Source organism: Prionailurus viverrinus, chromosome X (genome assembly GCF_022837055.1).
Source record: "Prionailurus viverrinus isolate Anna chromosome X, UM_Priviv_1.0, whole genome shotgun sequence".
Lineage (NCBI taxonomy): Eukaryota > Metazoa > Chordata > Mammalia > Carnivora > Felidae > Prionailurus > Prionailurus viverrinus.
In genome coordinates this window covers 39,406,248-39,425,147 of record NC_062579.1, presented here as the reverse complement: position 1 = coordinate 39,425,147, position 18,900 = coordinate 39,406,248, and the positions used below count along the sequence as shown (strand labels likewise).

Sequence of the window (18,900 nt, the reverse complement as noted above, 5' to 3'; positions counted from 1 at the left end):
ATGGAGATAATTCACACAACATAGAATTCACCAATTTAAAGTGTACAATTCAGTAGCTTTTAGTGTATTCAGAGTTGTGCACCCATCACCACGATCGATCAATTTTAGAACATTTTCATCACTTGCAAATGAAACTTTGCACCATCCCCATCTCCCAATCCCCCATCGCCTCCCAGCCCCAGCAACTACTAATCTACTTTTCATTTTGATTGATTCTTCTATTCTGAACAGTTCCTACAAATGGAATCCTACAATGTGAAATTCTTTGTATCTGGGTTTTTTCTCTTAGCATATTCTTTTCAAGGCTCATCCGTGTTGTAGTATGCAGCAATACTTCATTTCTTTTTGTTGAAGAATGATAGAATCTTCATTTTTTTAACCCAGCCCCTCTCCCCTTGCCCCCTCAGTGGCCCAGCAGTAGGTTTGGGGCCTTGCTCCTTTCCCATTCCTTCACCCTGGAGAGCTTGTGTTGCTCCTTAGAGAGCAGTGTGCCTCTGTTTTTCATTGGATGGGTTGCCTGTGTTTTGCCCATGGAGTTGAGCCAGTGTTCCTGGGTGATTTGGGGGGAGAGAAGGGTGGTCTTGGCATCAGACTTGCTGGGACAGAGCTGTGAAGGCCAGAATACTAAACACCTCTTGGCCACGGGCTCTGGGAAGACATCTGCTCAAGAGCTGCCACTGCTGCTGCCATCTTCCCCTGCCCCCTCTGTCTTCAGTGGCAGCTCATTCATTGATAGGCAGGGTCAGTAGCTTCCCAGACTGGGAGGGGGAGTTCCAAGCCCCTGCTGCCTTCATTCTAATCCTCTCCCTGGGGGAATGCTAGAGAGGTAGATCCTGCAGGACGGGAACCATGCCATATAGCCTCATGGCTCACACTAGGGAGTGCTACAAATGGGTTGTATTAGTTTCCTGTGGCTGCTGTGACAAATTACCACAAACTGAGTGGTTTAGAACAACAGAAATGTATTCTCTCACAGTTCTGGAAGCCAGAAGTCCAAAACCAGTTTCACTGGGCCAAAATCTAAGTGTTGGCAGGACCACACTTGCTGCAGAGGCTCTAAGGAGAATCCAGTATTCTTCCAGCTTCTGGTGGCTGCCGGTGTTCTTTGGTTTGTGATCACATCACTCCAGCCTCTGCCTGATTTCATACTGTCCTCTCTGTTTATGTGTGGTCTCCTCTTCTGTATCAGGTCTTTCTCACACTTGTGATTGCATTTAGGTCCTACCTGAATACTCCCAAGGTAATCTCCCCATCTCAAGACCCTTAACTTAATCACACCCCAAAGACCCTTTTTCCTTACAAAGTACCATTTACAGGTTTCAGGTTTAGGGCCTCTGATATCTGTGGGTGGTCATCATTCAGGTTACTATAGGGGTATTCCAGGGGAAGAAGGAAACCCATTAAATGATACTCTGCTGGGTAAAGTCATGTAATATTGGAGTCTTCCCAGTAACCCTATTATTGGGAAGCTTGTTATCCTATTTCACAGATTGGAATACTGTGGAGTTTTTAGAGTGGTTCATCACATGGCTAGTAATTGGTGGAGCTGGATTGGAACCTAAATTACTTGGGTCCCACAGTCTGCTTCAACTTTTTTTAAAAATTTTTTTAATGTTTTTATTTATTTTTGAAGGAGAGAGAGAGCATGAGAGGGGGAGGAGCAGAGAGAGAGGGAGCCATAGAATTTGAAGCAGGCTCCAGGCTCTAAGCTGTCAGCACAGAGCCCGATGTGGGGCTCGAACTCAGAAACTGTGAGATCATGACCTGAGCCGAAGTCGGACGCTTAACTGACTGAGCCACCCAGGCGCCCCTGCTTTAACTTCTTTTGGGCCTTTGGACCAGTAGGTTGCAGAGTCTTGCTCCTGGGATCCCCTGATGTCAGAGAACTTTGTCCAGTCCCCTTATGGAGGCTCAGAGATGTGGGAGGGACTCACCGACAGGCTCAGCAGTGGCCTTGTAAGATTCATGGTCTGGACTTGACTTTCTCAGGCTAGAGCATTGTAACTTAAACTTAACCAATGGCAGGACTAGCCCCCGCACCTCTCCCCCACCAGCATTTTTTTCTTGGGCCACTTTCCTAAACAGTTCCCAAGTTGGCATCTTTCTCAGAGGCTCCTGTCCAGCTGTGGGAAGGAGGAGACTATGCTAGAGGCTCCTGGGACTCTTCATCTCTTTCTGGAGCCCAGGACAATGATGTCCTATTTTCTCTCCCCAAAGGGAAAGGCACGGTTTCAGCCAGAGCCTAAGCCCTTAAGGCTGCTGATGCTAAAGCCAATGGGTAGGTAGTGGTCTGGCCTCCAGATTCAGGCCTCCTTCAATTTTAGGGACAAACCAGGATTTTCCTAGGATAGGCTGCCAGGTATGTCTCTACACTGTGGCTCATGAGGCCTCCCCTGTTACCTCTATACTAGCCTTTGCTGGTGCCCAAACCCCAGCTCTTTTGCCTCTGTCAAATAAGGTTAATGCTCACTGGCAGCTGGACTGTGATAAGAACAATTAAGTGAAGTTAACTTTTGCATCAGGCACCTGGTGAGGGGCAGGCATTTGGCTAATATGAGTTCATCTTTCTTCCTGGCCCCGCTCTGCTTACCTGCATAGTCCTACCCAGGACTTGAGCTGTGCTGGAGTCATTGCTGGGCCTTTGGCATCCCTAGTGTTCTGTGGCAGAAGTGATTTTTTTTAAATTAGTTTAAGTAATCTCAACATGCAACATGGGGCTCAGACTCACAATCCCAAGACCCAAGAGTCACATTCTTCTCCAACAGAGCCAGCCAGGTGTCCCCAGAAGTGATTTCTTATCCAGTTAACAAGCATTTCTGGAGGTCTTTATGTTTTGATCCTTTGGTCAGCTGGCACCTCTATTCAAGTGCCAGCCTTAATGATTGGCCAGGTCCCTTCCTCTGTGTTTCATAGCACTGTGTGTTCAATTCTTTCACTGCCCTGCTCACACTGTGTGTGGTCATTCCCTGTTTCCCCACCCCCCTAGCAATTTGTGAATTTATCGAAGGTAGAGACCAAGTCTGATTCATTTCTCTGTCCTCATTGCCAGCCTTAATACAGACAGGGTCTGACTTAGCAGCTGCCTGGTAAACTTTTGTTGGATGAATAAGTAGGGGCCCCTCTTATCCTCTTTGATCACCTTGATCTCACCTCCCCCACTCCCTCCCCACACACACTTGAGGGCAGGAGGTTGCTGTGTGCCCTTCTTTTTAAGAACTTTTCTTTCTGTCCAGTCTGCGCCTTTAGTCATAGTTGTAGCTTCCCTGCTGGTGACCCCTGGCTAGAGCAGGCACCATGGTGTTGGGATATGACTGTCCCTGCAGGACAGGGATGGACTTGGGGGAACTGGCTGGAGTGTACTAGTCCACAGTCTCTTGGTTGTGGACAGGCACCTGGTTGTTGGAGTGTTGTGCTCAAATAAGAGTCTTTGTGCTGTCTATGGGAACCCATTAAGGGCTTCCAGGTACCTTTGTCATCTCTGGAAAGCCGGTAACACCTTCCCGGGGTGTGGGCCCTAATGGTGGGGCTGCTGGGCATTCCTTTGTCACCCCCATCTTCATCCCTTACTGTCCAGCCACTCACCTGGTACTCTCTGAGGGCCTCAGTTGTGCATCGTCTCTGGGCCAGTGTCCACTCTTCTGTGACTGGTGACTTAGGTTATTTACAAAGCCTTTTCAGGTCTTGAAGCTCCTCTGAGCTTCTTGACAGCTCCATCAGGTAGATCACATATCCCCTGTTTGATAGGAAACTGAGGCTTGGTGAGTTCAGGTAGCTTACCTGAAATCATGCAGCGAGTGAGTGGCAGAGCTGGGATTGGAATGCAGAGCTTTTGGCTTCCAGACTTCGTACTTCCTACTCTGCTGGGAATTTTGCTCACTTGAGGTGGGGAAAAGTGTCCCGTAGAGTAGTGATCCCCTCTGTCTAGTGATCATTAGCCATATACTATAAATCCCTGGTCGGGGTGGTGTCCCAAAGGAGCAGGCTTGGTACTTCTGGTCCCTAGCCTGGATGATAGGTAAGGCTGGTTTCTTCTGGTGGCCACCAGAGGGCGTAAGAGGCCTGGGAAAGGTCTGCTGCTTCTAGTTTTGTTTTGAAATGGAAAATATGTTCTAAGTGACCCATGGACATTATTATTTTTTATTTTTTTTTAATGTTTGTTTATTCTTGCAAGAGAGACAAAGCATGAGTGGGGGAGGGGCAGAGAGAGAAAGGGAGGCACAGAATTTGAAGCAGGCTCCAGGCTCTGAGCTGTCAGCACAGAGCCTGACGTGGGGCTTGAACTCATGGACTGCGAGATCATGACCTGAACCAAAGTTGGACGCTTAACCGACTAAGCCACCAGGCCCCCCTATTTTTTTAATAGACTTAATATTTTAGAGCACTTTCAGGTTCACAGAAAAACTGAACAAAAGGGGGTTAAATGTCTAACTTCGGCTCAGGTCATGATCTCACGGTTCGTGAGTTCGAGCCCCGTGTTGGGCTCTGTGCTGACAGCTCAGAGCCTGGAGTCTGCTTCAGATTCTGTGTCTCCCTTTCTGCCTCTCCCCTGCTCATTCTCTGTCTCTCTGTCTCTCTCTCAAAATAAATAAACATTGAAAAAAAATTAAAAAAAAAACTGAACAAAAGAGTTCTCATATTGAACAGGCAGTTCCCATATATCCCCTGCCCTCACACATGCATAGCCTCCCCCATTATTAACATCCCCCACCAGAGTGGTGCATTTGTTACAATCAGTGTCCATGTAGGACACATCATAAACACTCAAAGTCCACAGTTTACATTAGGTTTCACCCTTGGTGTACATTCTATGGATTTGGACAAATGGATAATGATACATAACCACTTTTTTTTAAGTTATATTTTATTTGAGAGGGAGAGAGAGCATAAGCCAGGGAGAGGCAGAGAGAGAGGGAGAGAGAAATCATCCCAAGCAGGCTCCACACTGTTGGCATGGAGCCTGTTGCAGGCCTTGAACTCACGAACCATGAGATTATGACCTGGGCCAAAGTCAGATGCTTAACCGACTGAGCCACCCAGGTGCCCTGACACATACCCACTTACAAAGTACCATACAGAGTAGTTTCACTGCCCTAAATACCCTCTTTTCTGCCTGTTCATCTACTTTTTTTTTTTTAGAGAGGGTGTGCTTATGTGAGCAAGGGAGAGGGGCAGAAGGAGAGAGAGATTTGTTTTTTAAGTTTTTTTTTTAAATTTTTATTTAACTTATTTTTTAAATTTACATCTAAGTTAGTTAGCATATAGTGCAACAACGATTTCAGGAGTAGATTCCTTAATGCCCCTTACCCATATGAGGACTTTAAGATGCAAAATAGATGAATATAAGGGAAGGGAAGCAAAAATAATATAAAAACAGGGAGAGGGACAAACAGAGGGTTAAGTTTATTTATTTCTTGAGACACAGAGAGTGAACAGGGGAGGGGCAGAGAGAGAGGGAGATAGAATCCCAAGCAGGCTCCATGCTGTAAGCACAGGGCTCGATCCCACAAACTGAGATCATGACCTGAGCCAAAACCAAGAGTCAGATGTTTAACCAACTGAGCCACCCAGGTGCTCATCCATTATTATTTTTTAAGTCTGAAAATACACATTTGTCTAGGCACACTAAACCTGAACCTTTGGGGTCAGATGTGCTTTGGAATTTAGAGAAATTTCAGAATTTAGAAAAATCAACTGATGTATATACTGTGTGTTTGGTAACACCTCTGGTGGAGTCTGTGGCAGTACCTCATGAACACCTGAATGTTTCTGCATGGCAGTGTTTGAATATTCACCTCCAAGTGGGGGATAAATACATTCTCGCCAGCTCAGGTCAGGTTATGATGGCAGATGAATTAGAGGAAGACTTCTGGTTTTCAAAGCTTTTTGAGTTTTGGAATTTTGGACAAGGGATTGCATACTTTTCTTGAAGACGGTCAAAATCACCTGTAATGCCAACTTTTAGGGGTATTTTGTTGGATGGTCTTCCCAACTTTTACATGTTTGTATACTTACATGTATAGTCACATGTATGTATGTTAAACTTGTTCAATTGTAAGTGAAATCATACCTTGCACGTATTTTGCCTTATACAAAGGCAAAATGGGATCTAGGCTCTTGCCATTTACTCCCTCCTCCATATCATCCCTACCCTAAGTGACTAGAGGATCCCCAGGTGAAACTCCTTGAGGTAAAGCCAGGTTCTCTGCTGCCCCCTACCTCCAGGTACTTTCTGGGTCAGGGCCTCCGGCTGCCTATGGGAAGGCCAAGCATTGGATTCCCAACATGGTCAGCAGGGGTCCGTCAGAAAGCAGATGAGGCCCTTCTGGGAGCAAGTCTTCTGCTTACACAATGACCAGTTCCCTAAAAGAAAGGGTCTCCTCTTCCTTTGCATGCATAGAGTGTCAAACAGGGCTGGGAGTTTGACCCTGCCATTTAGCTAGGCCCTTCGGGAATTGGAGGGCAGGGCCATGGGGAGAGGGTACAGGTCTTTCCTGTTGCTGACCCCCACCTCTTCCCTCCAGCAGGAGCACTGGTTTGAAAAGGCCCTGAGGGACAAGAAGGGCTTCATCATCAAGCAGATGAAGGAGGACGGCGCCTGTCTCTTCCGGGCTGTAGGTGAGTCTCTGCCTCAGCCTTCAAGGACCTAGAAATGCCCCTGAGCTACTTCTAATTTTTAGGAGTAATCCCTAAGATAGGGTTGAGGGTAGAGTTCACTGGTCTTTTCAGGACTCCAGGCCCCAGCTTCAAATTAGTATCTGGCCTCTAGCCTTTGGTCATGAGGCAGTGTGGTGGCACGGAAGTAATAACAACAGTAATAGTGATAAAGAAAATAACAATACTTGGTGACAGATTGCACTGTCAGCCACTAAAGGAAACCCTTTTTAATTCTCCCCCAGGCTAGGTAAGTGTAGGGACTGTCGTGGTTTCCATTTGTCAGGTGAGAAAAGCAGCTTAAAGCAGGGGAGTGACCTGCCCAGGATCAGGTAGTACATAGTAGAGTCAGGGGTCTCTGGGTCAGGTTAGTCTGAGGCCCATGCTCTTAACCACAGCACACTGCTGTCACCCTGGGACCATGGAATTTTTTTAAACTTACACAGAAGTAGAATAGTGAATTCTCATGTACCCATCATTCATATTTAAAATAGTCATCAACACATGGCCAGCCTTGTTTTATCACTATCTTGCCCACTTTTTTTTCACTGTCCTGAAGCAAGAGTATTTTTAAAGCAAAACCCCAACATTGGATCATTTCATATGTTAAATACTTAAGTATGTTTCTCTGGCAGATAAGGGTTCTTTCTTTCTGTTTTTTCCTAACATAACCAAAGTGTTATTATCCTACCTAACAACATTCATAATTCCTTAATGCCATCAACTGTCCAGTCTGAGCAGTATCTTTGAGCTCCCTCTGGCTCTGAACCTGTGACCCAATAGGCAGTTGTAAGGCCCTGTGCTAGTGTCCGGGGAAATTGGGGAATGTGATCTGACCCTTCCATTGGGGCTCTGATAATCTACCAGGAAGAAGGGCTCTCTGATAGCAGCTTTCAGCTAGGAGTCAGAAGCTTTATCTTCTAGTTCTGGCCCTGATTCAAAAACTTATATTTCCCCATCTGTTAAATGGTACTGATTCTGAAGGACTCCTTGAATCCCTACAAGGTCTGCTATCCTCTCTGTGGCTAGCCCCCATGAGTACTGGTGGGCTGGACTGACTCAGGCTCCACTTTTGGCTTTGCCACTGATTCTTGGTGTGAACTTGGGCAACCAGTTCTTTTTGCTTGAGCCTACTTCCAAGGCTGTAACAGGAGGCTGAGAGACCCAGTGTTACAACAGATAAACGAGATTACTTCAGTAAATCCCTTTAGTGCCTGACAGTAGGCCCTCGGAACAGTAGCATTGGTAAAGCCTGAATGCTGTTTTTGGTGGTGTCTCAGAGCCACAAATGTTTGTTGAATGGGTGGAAGAAGTTTACATGGGGTGAGTGCTTGCCTGCCAGTTCTACCAAGGGGAAGAGGTCCAGGCAGTGGTCTGTGCTGGCCTGGGAAAATCCCAGTCCTCCTCCCCCTGTGGCTCAAGTCTGTGTTCTCCTGGAATGTTTCCTAGAGAAAGTGCTGGGTTTGGGGGCATCTTGGACCAAGGAAGGCAAAGAAAGAATAGGTGGGGGCCTTTTAGGTGCTAGGCCCTGTGCTGAAACCTCAGGCGAGATGTGGGATAAACAGGGCTACTAGTGGAGTGAATGTAAGAGAATGTAGCCGGGTATACTTGGTCTCAGGCAGTCTTTGAGGAAGATCTTGGGGCTAGTAACGACCTGGTTTATGTAGTAACCCATATCAACAGCAATATTTTCACGTATGTCCATCTAGCTGACCTCCCCAAACACCCTCTGACACCACACCACACTCCCCCTGCCCCCACCCCAGGCCTTCCAGTAAAGGGCCTGAGCTTATAGGAAGAGCTGACCGTGGTAGGTTGAAGGCCTTTCCCTATCAGCACTATGGCTACCCATTTCCCCCAACTGAGCCATTTCCCCCAACTGAGCTGCCCTTGGCTTTTCTCTGTAAAACCTCAGAAGCCCCATGGCCTCTCTCTAGAAGTACATGGCCCCTGGGTCTCCAGGCCTCATCTGGAAGTTTCTCTGCAGCAGAGTGCACAGGACATGTGCCCGAGAAAGGGACTTTGTCCTCCAGCTTTCTGCTGCCCCTCTGCTTCCAGCCTGGCTTGTACAGGGACAGGTGGTAGTTGCCCTGAGCTCTGGTGAGAAGGCCTATAGCTTCTGATTTCCTGCTATGCATTGAATAGTGGAAGGAGCACATCACTGAAGGTTGGAGTTGGAGGGGGATTGCACACACAGAGACCACTCTGTTGTTTGTTGACCCTGACTGTTTTGTTCGCTGGCACTCAGCTTGGTGCTTCAGATTCACCTGCAAAATTGGGATCATTATCACATGAGACAGGTGAGAAGGTTGAGGCTCAGGAAAGGGTCATTAGTGGTAGAGCTGGCATGGGGACCCAGAGGTATCCCAAGGACACATTCTTTCTATGACCCTGGGAAAGCCCTGCCTTCTCAGCTTTGCTTCTCTACCCTCTGTTTTACCTCTGCAGTCCAGGTGTCCGTACTGTAAACCAGTATTCACTGCTCTCTCCCACTACCCCCTGTTGGGGACTTGTGAGCATCAGTGAAGGCTTGGGTGGAGTAGAAGTACAAGTCTGAGTTCCCGAGGTGTCTGGTGGCCCATCCTGCCCCTGCTATGTTCAGATAACCTCCTCCTGGAAACATGAGTCTGCCTCTCTCCTTCTTCCCTCTCCCCACATGGCTTTGACTCAGCAAAAACCTCTGGCCCTGGCCTCTGTGAGAAAAGTGGAGGCCACACGTACATCTGTCTGCATGGGCCATGAGGAAACAGCTGGAGTTGTACATGTTGCAATGGTGGGGCCCAGAAACATTAGCCTGGACCATCAGCATTGGAGGGATGTATCTTTGATTAATTTTGACTGTTTTGTTAATGGGAAAACTGAGGCCTTATGAGAAAGCCAGGACGTTATTATCTAGGTCACATAGCCAGTGTCAGAACATGGTGTTTGAGGTTGAACTAGGCCAGAGGAGAAAATTCCCATGGGCCACCATGATACCAGTTTCCACTGGGCTCTTTCTGCCCTGCCTCCTTCAGTTTTCCCATCTTTGCCATGGGAATCCTTAAGTAGAGGAGCAGGCATCTCAGAGACAGGCTGTTAAGAGGACTGAGTTTTGTCTCCCCCTAATTGAGGATGTCTCCCCTACTGAGGATGTGCCATTTGGGGCCATGGGCCAGGTGCACACAACAGCTGCTTGATAGGCAGGTGAGGCCTTTTTTTCTGGCTCATCTTCTTGGTGGGGCTGGCATTCACAGTGGGCCAGGAGGCAAGTGGGGAACAGATCAGGTTCCTGTCTCCCCCTGCTGCTGTGTGTACACACATTTGTGTGGTTTGTTTTTAGATTCCCTGCAGACACCAAGCTTCCTTTTCTGTCCTCAGCAGAACTTGCTGTGGCTCTTCTAGCAGGCAGGCAGGCAGCAGCCTGGTGGGGAGGCAGGTCCCAGGTGCCTCTAAAACAAATGGTAGAGCCCTGTGCTTTATTAAACTCCTTTAGATTATCCAGGCTCTCCTGTCTTGCTTCTGCACATAACTCTTTGGCAAATAGTGACTTTATTTTAGGGAGACTAAGGAGGAAGGATTACAGAGGTTTGGGGGACCTTCCCTCAGGCAATAGGGGAAGGAGGTTGAGGCAAGTCTGTTAGAGCTATTGGGTATTCCTCCCTCCCATTAAGCCCCTGGCAAAGGGTAGGGAGGAGGTGGGGGTCCTCAGTTTGTACAGCCTTGCCTCATGTGCAACCTTTAGTCTTTCTTGGTTAGCAGCAAGGGCAACTACTTGTGGAATACAATAGGTCTCTGTAGTTGTCAGGGTGGTATGGGTATTTGGCCTCAGGGAATGTCTTTGGCAGGATCTGCTGGCTGTGTGCGTGTGTGCACATGCATTTTTGTGCTGGTGTCTCAGCATGCTCAGAGAAAGGACCGGTGTGGGATACTGACCTCTCTGTAATCTCTGCTCACTCCCAGGCCTTTCCTGGGTTCCAGCTGATTCCTGTTTGTGCTGGTGGAGAAACTGAGGCAGACAGAATCAGGCCTTGCCTAGGCAGTCAGGTGGCTAAGGTGATAGGTAGATTGGGAGTGGTGGTAACATCACCTGGAGCATGAGTGTTTGAAGTCACTGGTTATTTCTTGAGAGCTTGGCCTCACCTTCACCCTCCCAGATGTGTGGCCTTGGGCCATCTGTGCTGTATTTTTGTACCTCAGTATCCCTCCTGTGTAAAGTAGGGCTTTTTTGGGGTGAAGATGGAAGAAGTTGGAATGTGAAAAGACCTTAGTGGAACCAATTGTAGTACTGTCCTGAGGATTTCTGAGCGTTCTTTGGGTTGGGGACAGAGGTGAGGTAGTGGGGACCCCCTTCAGCTGGACTCTGGGAAGGGAGAGCAGGTGCACGTTGCCCACAAGTGCAGCGTCAGCAAGAAGAGGAGTTTCAGTTTCTATCAAAACAAGTTCTCTGAATTCCCCTACCTCTGCAGGTCCATTGGCCCTTTCCCCCACCTTGGCCCCCACAGGGAAATCCAGCCCAGCCTAGCCCCTGGTCCCATATGGCTACCCTCTCAGAGGAGGAGGGCTTTCTGGAGGACAGAGGTGGAGCTAGCAAAGTCAGGCAAGCACCGCCTCAGTGAGGGCTGCCTGTGTTTCTGCCCTGCCCTGGATGCTTTTCCCTGCCTTAGATCACTGTAAAGACCCTTCTCCTCTCCCTCTTTGGGGAGGTATTATTGTTCCATTTTGCTGGTTCAGATAACATATTTTCTTCCATGTGTATGATTCCCCAAACTGGGGTATATCTTATATAATCAGGTAGGTGGGTCGTGCCGTGCCACTACCACCCCTAACAAAAGCTGCGATTTAAATGCATGTGTGGTACCACCTACCAGTGCATCTTAGAATTGAAGAGAGAAGGGGATATTTTACAGGGAGGTAGGTAGGAAGGTAAAGTTATACCTTGCCCACACTTAAGGGCCCTGGTTTGTGAAGCTTGTATTATTGATTTGATGTTAATTTGGTTGCTAAAGATTTGAACTATGGATACAGAAGGTAGACCTGTGGACCTTTGAATTCAGTAAAGGTTGAGACCCAGTCCTGCCTGTGTGAGGAGGGACAGCCTAGACTCCTAAGTTTGGGGCATTCCTCTGGCTGAGGAAGTGACAGAAATGAGGAAGGGCTTAAATAAGTGGTTCCGGTGACATTCTGACTTGTGAGTGGTTGGCCATCTGAAAGAGTCAGCGTCTACTCGTAATAAATGGAACCCCATTTCTTGAACACCTAGTATACCTTAGGTGTTCACAAACCCTACCCCTAGTCTTGACAGCTCCCTGTGAAAGGAAGAGGAGTTACTCTCCCCACTTCGGAAGAAGACATTGTGGCCCAGAGAGCTTGATGGTCTTGTCCAGCGCCACACAGCTAGGAGGCAGCAGAGCCTTTCTGCTAAGGCAAAGGAGACAGTGGCAGGGGAATGGAGCAGGGGGACCTTCATGAGGTTCCCTCAGTTTCCTTCCCTGTCCCAGTCTCCCCTTTCCTCCATTTTCTTGCATCTGGCATCTAGCTCAGGTAGATCCATCTCCCAGGCCTGCAAATGCCTGTTGATCCTTCCCTAGGAACATCTCAGCCACCTCCTTGAGCTTCGCAGTCCGGCCCCTATTTAACCCCTTTGCCGCCATCTCAGTTCCTGTTTACTGCAGCTGCTGGCAGCACTGCCTCCTCAGCACCCCAAGCTCATTCTACATAAATAGCTCTCGGCAGCCACAGAGGGCTCTGTGGTCCTGGCTTCTAAGAAAGGCGGCAGCAGGGGGCCCCCAGCCTGTGCGCAGGGCACGTGACTTGCTGGAAGTGCTGCTGGGGGGTGGGGAAGAGTGTGGCCACAGAACCCACATCCTTGTTTACATCGGTGAAGGGGCTACCCCTTCCCGCCTTCACAGCTCCCCTCCCCCTCAGTCCTGTGCACCTCCGAAGAGGACATGAGACAGGCATTGGCCCCGTTTTCTATCTCAGAAGTAGCATTTTTCTCCTTATCTCACAGAATCCTCCAGGGAGGGAAGGGGGAGGGCGGCAAAGGCGTTCTTCCGGTGATTCTTCCAAGGCAGACTGGCTCTCATGGAAGAACTCTGTGGTGTCCCCTGAGGGACTTGACCCTGCCCCAGTGCCCCGGGTGATCCCATCAGAGCAGTGGTCCTGGTCCTTTGGGGAGACAAAGGGAAATTCCCTCTTTGTCTTAGCCAGTGGACACCAGGTGGGCCTCGTCTTCAAGCCCACTTTAATTTCCCAGGGACAAGACTCCCGGCCTCCCCCCACCCCAGCCTATCCATCCAGTCAGCAAGCTCTTCCCGATTTCCTGTACTGTATTGGCCTCTGAGCTGGGGTGGACTTGGATGTGAACTGCTCTCAGCCCTCAGTGGAAGTCAGAGTGCTCAGGCAGAGGAAGTCTGCATACATCTTTGATAAATCTGGTGATAGAAGTGCTTTGGAGGGTGGGAGAGATGGGGAACTGTATAAAGAACACATGGGTATTTGACAGGTAGGCAGCCGAGGAGAATGGAAAGAATGCCCTGAAAAGAGGAAATGGCATGTGTGAAGATCCTCACAGTGAGGCAGGAGGAGCCTGGTTCTTATTTTGACCAAAACCCCATGATGCCTAGACCATTTGGGCCATAGGCTGCCTTTCCTGAATTAAGTTTAAGTTATGTTCATATGTGTCTTATTTCTCTTGCTTAGATTACGTGCTTCTTGCAGGCAGGGGCAGGATTTTACTCACCTCTCTCACCTTCACAGTACCCCACATTCAGGCCCCACTATGGGTAGGGAACTCTTGATTTGCTGAGTGGCTGGTCTGTCCCAAGCCCAGTGCTAGTCACCTTATACCCTTTATCTCATTGATCCCACAAGAGGCCTGCTAGGGAATCATCCTACTTGTTCCTGTTTTGTGTGCGAGGCACATGAGGCTCGGAACACTTGGGTTGCTTTCTTCTAGTCGCTTAGCTCACTAGGACCTGGCAGAACTAGGCTTGGAGCCCAGTTGTTTTTCTTGTCTCTTCTTTTTTCATTTTTTTAACCTACAGAGGCCATGCTGGCTCCCAGGAGTCAGGAAAACTGGATTCTAGAGTTGAATCCGTCAGACTCACTTGCTGTGTGACCTTGATGAAGCCACAAACTCTCCCTGAACCTTGGCTTCCTCGTGTGAAGAGTGAAGGGGGAGTGTGGAATTGCTGGTGCTCAAGACCACTTAGGGGACTTAAAATGTTTATTGACTTGTCTGAGTGGCTTGGCAAGCCCTGGACAAATTCATCTGCCTGAGAGGACTGTGGTTGTGTTCCTCTCGCCTATACTCTTGTTCCTAAAGACTGTCCCTGCCTGCCTCTTTTTCCATGACCCCATTCCAGCCCACAAAGCCTAGCACTCTCTAGGCCTTTAGTGTAGGAAAAGGAGTTTTTCTGGCCCCCAGCCCTCCACCGCCAAGGATGTTCCATGACTCCAAACTCTTCTGGTGGCAGCTCTTAACCCCAGCCTCTCCTTTCTCCTCTCCCCACAGCTGACCAGGTATATGGAGACCAGGACATGCATGAGGTTGTACGAAAGCATTGCATGGACTACCTGGTGAGACCCTGTGGAGGCCTTGGGGTGGGGGCAGTATGGGTGCATCTCCTCCCCCCGCAGACCTTGACTCTCCAATCTGTTCTGCAGATGAAGAATGCGGACTACTTCTCCAACTATGTCACAGAGGACTTCACCACCTACATCAACAGGAAGCGGAAAAACAACTGCCATGGCAACCACATTGAGATGCAGGCCATGGCAGAGATGTACAACCGGCCCGTGGAGGTGTACCAGTACAGCACAGGTACTTCTGTGGTGGGTAGGTGAGCGACTGACTGCACCTGGTCCGAGCCTGCCCTGCCTGGCCCATTGTGGATGCTCCTTCCTTCTATTTCTCTGCAGAACCCATCAACACATTCCATGGGATCCATCAAAATGAGGATGAACCCATCCGCGTCAGCTACCATCGGAATATCCACTACAATTCAGTGGTGAATCCCAACAAGGCCACCATTGGTGTGGGGCTAGGCCTGCCGTCATTCAAACCAGGGGTAAGTGGGTCCCCCTGCTCAGGATGACTGCTAGATACAGAGGCCAAAAACCTCTGTTGGGGTCTCAGTTATGCCCTAGTCCACAAAAATGTCCTGTCCCCTCTGAGTTGCCCCTGAGGTCTCACCTTTATAAAAATAGGGAGTTAGGGGATCTCAGGGCTCAGTCTGTGGTCTCCATTTGCCTGTCCCAGCTGGCTTACCCATCTTTCATGCCTGTTGATGGTTGACATTTTGTGATATGGAGGCACATCTGAGAACTGTGAACCAAGGCTTGGTATGGGTATCTTGGCACCCACATGGATCCTCTTCTGAAACTCAGCAGTTATAGACAGCTGTGTTCAGAGACTTAAAGTGCGGGCCTGGCTGTACTACTTACTGGCTGTGGGACCTAGGGTAGATTACCCAAGTAATCTGGGCTGGTAGCTCAGCCTATACAGTAAGTGCCTAATACTGAGCCTGGTGCCTAGTAGGTGCTCAGAAGGTGGCAGTATGTTTTCCAGCACACGCTGACATTCTCATTCTCTCTCATAAACAGTCATCTTCTGGGGATTTTGCTATCTTCTATTCAGGTTTCACTTCCTATAAGCAGAAAGTGCCCCTGCCTCATTTTAGGAAATGCACACCCTAACACCAACACACCCTCCAATGGAGGGTTTTTTTGTTTTGTTTTTTTAAGTAAACTTTTAATTTTAGAATAGTTTTAGATTGGCAGAATTACTGAAATTAGAGAATTTCCATGTTCCCCACTCTGATTAGCATGTCAGCATAGAACATTTGTCACAATCAAAAGGCAATATTGATAATTAACTAAAGACTGTACTTTATTTAAATGACCTCAGTCTTTCCCTTAGGATCTTATCTGGTCCAGGACACCATACTACATTTAGTTGTCTTGGCTCCTCTTGGCTCTGACAGTTTCTCTGAGTTTCCTTGTTTTTGTCTTTGATCTGTTTACAGATCTAGTTTTGCCTTTTCTAGAATGTCATGGAATTGGAATCCTACAGTATTTCAGAGTGGCTTCTCACACATAACACTACGTATTTAAATTTAAGATTCATCCGTGACTTTCTGTGGTCTGATCACTCATTTTTCTTTTTCCTTATTTATTATTTTTAAAAAATTACATAAAAATTGTTTTTTAATGTTTATTTACCTTTGAGGGAGAGAGGCAGAGAAAGGGAGACACAGAATCTGAAGCAGGCTCCAGGCCGTCAGCACAGAGCCCGACATAGGGCTTGAACTCACAAACCGTGAGATGATGACCTGAGCCGAAATTGGATGCTTAACTGACTGAGCTACCCAGGTGCCCCTTAAAAATTATTTTTTTAATGTTTATTTATGTTTTGAAAGAGAGAGCATGAGCATGGGAGGGGCAGAGAGAGAGGGAGACAAAGAATTCGAAGCATCCTCCAGTCTCTGAGCTGTGAGCACAGAGCCCAATGTGGGGCTCGAATTCATGAACCTTGAGATCATGACCTGAGCTGCAGACACTCAATTGGGGAGCCACCCAGGCACCCCTCTTTTTCCTTTTTTTAAAAAAAATGTGAATGCCTTAAGTTTTTTTTTTTTTATTTGTAGGCTTGGGGTTTTTTTTTTTTATGTTTATTTACTTATTTAGAGAGAGAGCACATATGCATGCATGCCAGAAGGGGAGGGGGCAGTGGGAGGGAGAGAATCCCAAGCAGGTTCTGCACAGAGCCCAAAGCTGGGCTCGATCCCAAGAACCAGGAGATCATGACCTGAGCCAAAATCAAGAGTCAGACGCCCAACCAACTGAGGCACCCAGGCGCACCTAGACTTAATGGTTTAGAAGTTTTAGATCTACCAGAAAATTAAGAAGATAGTATAGAGTTCCCATGTATTCTTCCCTCCGCTTCTCCCGCCCAAGCCCAATAGTTTCGCTATCATTAACATTAGATGACTATGATACATTTGTTATAATATTTGAAGCAGTATTGGTACATTATTATTAACTGAAATCATGATGTCTTTTTAGGTTCCCTTATTTGTGACAATTTCTCACATTTTCATGTTTTTGATGACCTTGACAGCTTTGAGGAGTACAGGTCACTTATTGTAGGATGTTTCTCTTTTGGAATTGACATTTGTTATAATATTTGTACTAATACTGATACATTGTTATTAACTAAAATCATGATGTCTCTTTAGGTTCCCTTATTTGTGACAGTTTCTCACGTTTTCATGTTTTTGATGACCTTCACAGTTATGAAGAGTACTGGTCATGTATATCGTAGGATGTTTCTCTTTTGGAATTGGTCTAATGTTTTTCTTATGATTAGACTGGGGCTATGGGTTTTAGGGAGAAAGATCACAGTGGTAAAAGTGACATTCTCATCACATCATGTCAGTAGTATATACTGTGAACATGATTTATGACTGTTGATGTTGACCTTGATTGATAGTGGAAGTAGTGTTTGTCAGATTTTCTCCACTGTAAAATTACTCTCTTTCCCCATTCCCTTTTTCATACTGTCCGGTTTGGAAGGAAACCATTATGTACAGCCCACACTTGAGAAGTGGAGGTTATGCTCTATCTTCTTGAGGGCATAGTATCTATATAAACTGTAGAATTCTGCAAGGGAGATTGGTCTCTTGTCCTCCATTTATTTATATCACTGTGGACTCAAGGGTATTTCTTTTATACTGGATTGTAACCCAGTACTATTTTTATTGATTTTGATGCTCACATTGTTCCAGTTTTGGCTATTAAGAGCTCTCTTAGTTGGTTCCTACATCTCGTTGACATCCCCCTATCATTGTGGTGGTGGGCTGTTTTAAATTTTGGGTTTTGTTTGTTTATTTTGTTTCATTTTGTAGCACTTTCGTAGCTTCTGGCACTATGAGGTGCTCCAGGTTCATCTTGTGTATTTCTTGCCCCAATTCTAGAACTAGCCATTTCTCCAAAGATCCCTCGTTCCCTTTATTGGAGTGTGTTATTAGAAACCAAGATCTGCAGGTGCCTGGGTAGCTCAGTCGGTTAAGCATCCAACTTCAGCTCAGGTCATGATCTTGTGGTTCATGAGTTCGAGCCCCACGACAGGCTCTGTGCTAACAGTTCAGAGCCTGGAGCCTGCTTCAGATTGTGTGACTCCCTCCCTCTCCCCCTCCCCTCCCCCTCCCCTGCTTGCTCACTCTCTCAAAAATAAACATTAAAAAATTTTTAAAAAAGAAAAATCAAGATCTGGATGCTGAGTATGCTCCTTGTTACTGGGGTGTCCTTGCTTCTAGGCTCCTTCAGCTGACAGAGCAAGGAAATATATCTGTGTATACTAACCCATATGTATACACTTACCTAGAAATATTTCTATGTATACTCTTATCTAGAAATATTTTTTTATGTAACCATCTGTATCTATATGAAGCTGCAGTTCTTACTGATACCTCCAACAGATAAGGTACCTCATTGTTTTAATTTGCAATTCCCTGATGACAAATGGTGTTGAGCATCTTTTCATGTGCTTATTTGCCATCTGTATATCTTCTTTGAGGAGGTTGTGTATTTAGACTTTTTTTGCCCACTTTTTAATTGACTTGTTCTAACAATTTTACATACTTTTTGGACTATTACACATGGGTAAAAAACTACGCTTTACATCATAACTTAGTGCACACACACATTGGTGTGTAGTGTGTATATCTGCATTAAAATAATGTTAGAATTTTGTTGAGCAATAATTACACCTAATGCCTGGAATATGCTCTGATATTTTTCTCATTATTTCATATCTCATAGCCTGACGAAAAGCACTTTCCTACGGTGTCCCACAACTCATAATACCCTATACCATGACAGTACTGTCCTCTTGTCCCCTTAAATGTCCAAATACTCCCTTCGCCCTGTGTACACACAGCTAACTTTTCAGGTCAGGTGATCTTTTCTCCTTGTCCCATGTGGGCATAGGTGAGGAAGGCCTCAGCATTATGAAACTGAGTCATCTCTGGGTAAGGCGTCTTTAAATTCCAGTACCTGGCTGCCCCAGACATAGTACTTCAGTCAAAGTGTCTTGGGGTTGGGAGCAGGGCTTCTGAGTGTAGGAGTTTGGAGTGACAAATCCCACTACCCCAGCCTGCCTTCCCCCGATACCTGATGAATAGACAGCCTGCTCAGGGGGGTGCTTAGTAGGAGTACCTGCCTTCTTATCCCCTGTCTTCTGAGCCTACAGACTCATAATCCTGA

At 47.0% G+C, this 18,900-nt stretch overlaps 1 protein-coding gene across 3 annotated transcripts in view; it reads left to right on the top strand.

Annotated features, from left to right (window-relative positions):
• The window catches only part of OTUD5 (OTU deubiquitinase 5), a 28,007-nt gene that overhangs the window by 5,534 nt on the left and 3,573 nt on the right, over positions 1–18,900 (top strand). For 2 of the 3 annotated variants that reach the window (XM_047843747.1, XM_047843748.1), the window contains exons 2-5: positions 6,522–6,615; positions 14,147–14,211; positions 14,299–14,455; positions 14,554–14,702. In XM_047843747.1, coding sequence (XP_047699703.1) covers positions 6,522–6,615; positions 14,147–14,211; positions 14,299–14,455; positions 14,554–14,702 — 465 coding nt within the window. The remainder of the gene's footprint in view (positions 1–6,521; positions 6,616–14,146; positions 14,212–14,298; positions 14,456–14,553; positions 14,703–18,900) is intronic. The other variant, XM_047843749.1, reaches the window with a different exon arrangement.